This window comes from Hyperolius riggenbachi, chromosome 12 (genome assembly GCF_040937935.1).
Source record: "Hyperolius riggenbachi isolate aHypRig1 chromosome 12, aHypRig1.pri, whole genome shotgun sequence".
NCBI classification, from domain to species: domain Eukaryota; kingdom Metazoa; phylum Chordata; class Amphibia; order Anura; family Hyperoliidae; genus Hyperolius; species Hyperolius riggenbachi.
This window is the reverse complement of record NC_090657.1, coordinates 73614453-73620452: the sequence shown is the minus strand read 5'-3', so window position 1 is coordinate 73620452 and position 6000 is coordinate 73614453. Positions and strand designations below refer to the sequence as shown.

General features: G+C 46.7%; 1 protein-coding gene across 1 annotated transcript in view; it reads left to right on the top strand.

Annotated features, from left to right (window-relative positions):
- The first annotated feature begins 805 nt into the window (after positions 1 to 805).
- Positions 806 to 6000, top strand: part of CHMP4B (charged multivesicular body protein 4B) — a 36068-nt gene continuing 30873 nt past the window's right edge. Inside the window, exon 1 of the mRNA XM_068263783.1 lies at positions 806 to 1095. Coding sequence (XP_068119884.1) covers positions 912 to 1095 — 184 coding nt within the window. The 5' untranslated portion in view covers positions 806 to 911. The remainder of the gene's footprint in view (positions 1096 to 6000) is intronic.

The following is a 6000-nucleotide window of genomic DNA, read 5'->3' as shown; positions in this document are numbered from 1 at the left end:
AAAGGTGCCCCAGGACCCCCAACACCTTAATCTCTAGTCATCTGGCTTGCAGTCACTGCCATGTATCCCCTTTTCTTATTTCTCTCTTCTTCAAACACAATAGCGGAATGATAGCTGAGTGAGTTCTGCACCCCCTCCAACGCTGCGCCCTGAGAGTGGAGCCTCTCTCGCCTCTGCCTAGCCCTGCATTTACACATACATTTTCTCTCCCTCACCATCTCATCTTTACTTGAAATCAGACAGATCTTTTTCAAGACATCAGAAAAAGTCAGGCAAGACTAGCACGTGTTAAAAAAATCAATGAAACTTCCTTCTAGCTTGTGACGTTATAACTGCCTGATTTAAACAGCCTGAAAGTATGACTTTCTAGCCTCATGACACTGACTCTCTGCTTCCAGGTGTAGTTATCTCTACGTCACAGCTCATCCTCACACACGCCCTGCCTCCACTGCGCCTGCGCACCACTCTACACGCCTACTATTGCCAAACCCTGCTGTGACGTCACGCACGACAACAAACGCTAACCTGGGACGCGTTCTGGACGTCTACCTGAGGCGGCGGCCATTTTTGATACTGGCAGAACCCTCAAAAGGAACTTGAACGTCATTCAGTAGTTCAGTTACTTCAATTTAACTTGTTATACTTACTATTGCACTAAAAAAATTAAAATAAAAAAGAACTCGCTGCTCGTATTTAATGCAGAAAATAAACCGAGGTGATTTGAGCACAAATACCCAAAGTCAAAATGGCCGCGGCGCCTTCACTCGGCTGACCTGTGACTCAGCCTCACTACGCCGCGTACAGACGCGTGACTCGCTGACGTCAGGTCGCGGGGATTGACGGGAGGAGTTCGGTTCTTGTCGTCTTGTGGAGTCCGTCGCCGTGCGGGGCTCGCTGCGGACACCGGGGAGATGTCGGTATTCGGGAAGTTGTTCGGCACCGGGGGGAAGGGAGGGAAAGGCCCCAGCCCCCAGGAGGCCATCCAGAAGCTGCGGGACACCGAGGAGATGCTAACCAAGAAGCAGGAGTTCCTGGAGAAGAAGATCGAGCAGGAGCTGACCACTGCCAGGAAACATGGCACCAAGAACAAGAGAGGTGAGGAGGGGAGCATGGTGCCAAGAGCAGGAGAGGTGAGGAGGGGGGCATAGTGCCAAGAGCAGGAGAGGTGAGGAGGGGAGCATAGTGCCAAGAGCAGGAGAGGTGAGGAGGGGAGCATAGTGCCAAGAGCAGGAGAGGTGAGGAGGGGAGCATAGTGCCAAGAGCAGGAGAGGTGAGGAGGGGAGCATAGTGTCAAGAGCAGGAGAGGTGAGGAGGGAAGCATAGTGCCAAGAGCAGGAGAGGTGAGGAGGGAAGCATAGTGCCAAGAGCAGGAGAGGTGAGGAGGGAAGCATAGTGCCAAGAGCAGGAGAGGTGAGGAGGGGAGCATAGTGCCAAGAGCAGGAGAGGTGGGGAGGGGGGCATAGTGCCAAGAGCAGGAGAGGTGAGGAGGGGAGCATAGTGCCAAGAGCAGGAGAGGTGGGGAGGGGGGCAGCCAGGGAACATAGTGCCAACAGCAAGAGAGGTGAGAAGGCTACAGCCAGGGAACATAGTGCCAACAGCAAGAGAGGTGAGAAGGCTACAGCCAGGGAACATAGTGCCAACAGCAAGAGAGGTGAGAAGGCTACAGCCAGGGAACATAGTGCCAACAGCAAGAGAGGTGAAAAGGCTACAGCCAGGGAACATAGTGCCAACAGCAAGAGAGGTGAGAAGGCTACAGCCAGGGAATATAATGCCAACAACAAGAGAGGTGAGGAGGGGAGCAGCCAGGGAGTATAGAGAGAGGTGAGGAAGGGAGCAACCGGAAGCATAGTGTTCCAAGAGCACGAGGGGTGAGGAGGGGAGCAACCAGGTAGTAGAGTGGCAAGAGAGGAGATGCACAAGCAGGGAGCATAGTGCCAATAGCAAGAGGGCTGAGGAGGGGCACAGACAGGGAACATAGTGTTAAGAGCAGTGAGAAGGGTACATCCAGGGATCATAGTGCAAAGAGCAAGAATGGAGAGGAGTTGCACAGCTAGGGAACATAGTGTCTAGAGCAGGGGTGCCCATTAGGTAGATCGCGAAGGCCTTCATGGTAGACCCCGGCCCCACTACATTTTCCATTCTGTATATACAAGTGTGCTCCTAAAATTGTACATAGGTAGATCACTTTGACTTGATAATTTTTGAAAGTAGCTCACAAGCCAAAAAAGTGTGGGCACCTCTGGTCTAGAGCAAGAGAAGTGACAAGGGGCACAGCTAGGGAACATGGTGCCAAAAGCAGGAGAGGTGAGGATGGGCACAGCTGGGGAGCATAGTACCAACAGCAAGAGATGTAAGGAGGGGCACAGCCAAGGAATATAGGGCCTGATTCATCAAGCTGTGCTACTAAACCATAGTGCCAAGAGAAAGAGACATGAAGAGGAACACAGCTAGAGAACATGGTACCGAGAATAAGAGAAGTGAGGAGGGGCATGGTACGGAGAGCAAAAGAGGCAAGATGGGCCAACAGTTAACAAAACGCCAAGAGCAAGAAAGGCAAGAAGCACAGCTGGGGAACCTGGCAACTGTAACTTAGAGATGAGAGGCAACTGGAACTTAGAGATGAGAAGGAGCACAGCCACGGAACTTGGCATGAAGAACATGAGTTTAGGAGGTTGCACTGCCAGGAAACTTGGCTCAAAGAACAAGAGAGTTGGAGAGGGATTCTGCTAGGGCACCTAACACCAAAAAAGAGAGGTGGGGGGGAAGGGGGGTCAGGTCATTGACAAGGAACACAGCACCAAGCACAACAGAGGTGAGGAGGGGCATTGCTAGGGAATGTGGTACCAAGAACAAGAAAGATGAAAAGTGGAACTAAAGAAGTGAGAGGGTGCTGCCAGCAAACGTGGCACCAAAACCAAGTGATGTGAGGAGGAACATATACAAGGATCATGAAAAATGGGAAGTTTAGTAGAAACACCGCCAGGAAAATCTATAACCAGTCACAATAGAGATGGAAAGGAGCACTGACAGGGAGCACAAAAGGGTGGAACTTGAGGAGGGGCACTGCCGGGGAACATGGCACTAAGCACAAGAGGATGGCATTTTTAGGGAAAATGGTACCTTAATAAATCCTAAAATAAATCTGAACTGTTTGTATGTATATATATATATATATATATATATATTATCATCCTGTGCTTTTAAACTAGCTTATCTGCCATCTCTGCCATGACAGTCATGTGACAAGGGAGAGGTCAAATTACAACTTGTGATTAGACACAAATGAGGGTGAATTAAACCGGCTCTCTAAATACATACAGGGTGAATTTCTCCTATGTTTTCCTTCTGTCCTGTGCAAGAGTTCAGGTACACTCTAAGAGTGGCCTCAATTCACAGAGATTTATCAAACACTTTATCAAACGTTTGATAATTTTCCTCATGGGTAAAATCTAATTTTGAATTCACTAAGGTGTTATAGATTTATTGAACATTTCATCGATAAAACATTCGATAAATCTATAACACCTTAGTGAATTCAAAACTAGATTTTGCCCATGAGGAAAATTATCAAACGTTTGATAAAGTATTTGATAAAGCTTAGTGAATTATTATTATTAATTTATAAAGCGCCAACATATTCCGTGGCGCTGTACAATGTAAGAAAACAAACAAGGGATACATAATGATACAGACAATGATATACATCAAATATGAACACTGATACAAGATACAGCACTGCTGATTACAATTTGATTTAACATGATGACTAAGATGTATAAATGTCTAACAGTGTGCAAGCAATTAAATTAATAACAGTCCATGACACAAAAGGGTGAGAGCCCTGCCCTTGCGAGCTTACAATCTAAAGGAATGGGGTGGAAACATGAGGTGGGGATGTATACAGTATATGTACAGGCAGTGCGCAATTAGGTTATTTAGTGGGTGCATGGCCTAAGCTAGAGAAGATGCTTGTCGAAAAAGGTGGGTTTTGAGGGAGCGTTTAAAGATTTCAAAGGTGGGAGAGTGGTGGATGTGTTGTGGAAGGGCATTCCAGAGGAGGGATGAGGCACGTGAGAAGTCTTGTACACGTGAATGTGAGGAGGTAATTGTAGAAGAGGATAGAAGAAGCTTGTGTGCAGATCTGAGATTGCGGTTGGGTTGGTATCTCGAGACTAGTGAGGAGATGTACAGGGGAGACAGATTGTGGAGAGCTTTGTAGGTTAGGGTTAAGAGTTTGAACTGAATCCTCTGATTAATTGGTAGCCAGTGAAGAGCTTGACAGAGAGGGTCAGCAGAGGAAGAGCGAATTGAGGCCACTGTATAGCCACTGTTGCCCACATAGATCAGAACTTGATTCCTTGTGCAACAGTTTGCAGTCAAGTCCTATACAGACTAGCGTTCAATGCAGCTTGTGTATGTAGCTGTAGTAGCCCATGCTCATTATGCCCCCTCCCCATCCCCCAATACAGGTCCATCTAGTATTTGGATTGTGGCATCCAGTCTATTAATAGACACAACAGCACAGCAGTTTATGTACAGCAGCTAATGAAGTGGCCAGGGAGATGCTAAGCCATGGTCACTTATGCTTAAGGCTCGTACACACATGTAACCATTCCGCCCAGCTATTGTCCTAATTGTTGGAGGCTAGTTGGGCATGTGAATGTGTAACAAATAACTAGACAAGCGACTGCTAACAGGTGGTCTGCCTGATCCAACAGGCAGTTCGACTTACTCAACTGGCTGATGTCGGGCTGATATCGTTCAGTTGGCTCCGTGTTTTCAATTCGTTTGAGCAATTTGGGAGCCTACTTGTTTTGAATGCCGCCATACCATACAGTCCGCCATTCCCTTGCGTGCTCAGTATGCAAATGAGTTGGTTTAGTTGGTGTGCGGATAATACCAGGGCTGTGGAGTCTGAGTCCAGGAGTCGGAGCAATTTTGGGAACCTAGAGTCTGAATTGGAGTCAGATATTTCATAAATTGAGGAGTCTGAGTCGGGAGTCAGATGATGTTTTTACAAAATCCACAGTCCTGGTAAGTATTAGACAAAGGAGTCTAGGAGTTGGAGCCATTTTGGGTACCTCGAGTTGGTGGTTTCATAAACTGAGGAGTCAGATTTGGAGTCTTAAGATTTTTGTACCGACTCCACAGCCCTAGATAATACAAGTCATGCAGTCGCTTGGTCGTGCGTTCGGTCATGTCGTCAGGTTGATTGTGTGGGAAAAGTTGCACGTGTGTACAAACCTTTTACTACAATCTCTGTGTGTGTTGGACTTGCTGATGCGTCACTCCTGTGTAAAATATATATATATAATTTGGAGCCAGTTTAGATACCGTTAGACTAATGCATTCTATACATTTTCAGTGACGATTAGTCCTTTCCCAGCTTACATCTGTAATACATAATTTCTTCTGGGTGTGGAGTTTATTCTTAGGCTGTCTGCCTCCTGCTGTCTGTTGCAATATATAAAGATTTATCTCCTCATTTAATGCATCCTGGCGTTCCCCTTTACCAGGAAGTCGGTAGTTTTTTATGTATTACACAAAGAAGTGCTGCAGAGGTCATGGAGAGCATAACCAGAATATCTCCTGACAAAGGGAAGGTAATCGCATGAGGAGGCTCAAGGCCTGGCCTCAGATGACTTTTAATGCGGACCTGAACTCAGAACTTCCTCTCTACTCTAAAAGATAAGCAACAGCATAATAACCTTTACAGAAAAACATTTCTGTGCTACAGCTGATATAAATCTGCAGTGTGCCTACTTCCTGCTTTCATGGAAGCAGACATAGGGTTAACATCCAGTGCTTACAAATTAGCTGCTCTGCGAAAGCCAGCTGTCACAGCTGAGATCAAATTACACTTTTAATAAGTCACAGAAGAGGGGGAGTTAGACAGGCTAAACTCTCTGCATACGTACAGGTTGCTTTTCTCTGCGTTTTCCTTCTGTCCTGTGCAAGAGTTCAGCTCCACTTTATAGAAGTTTTGCTTTGTTAAGCTAT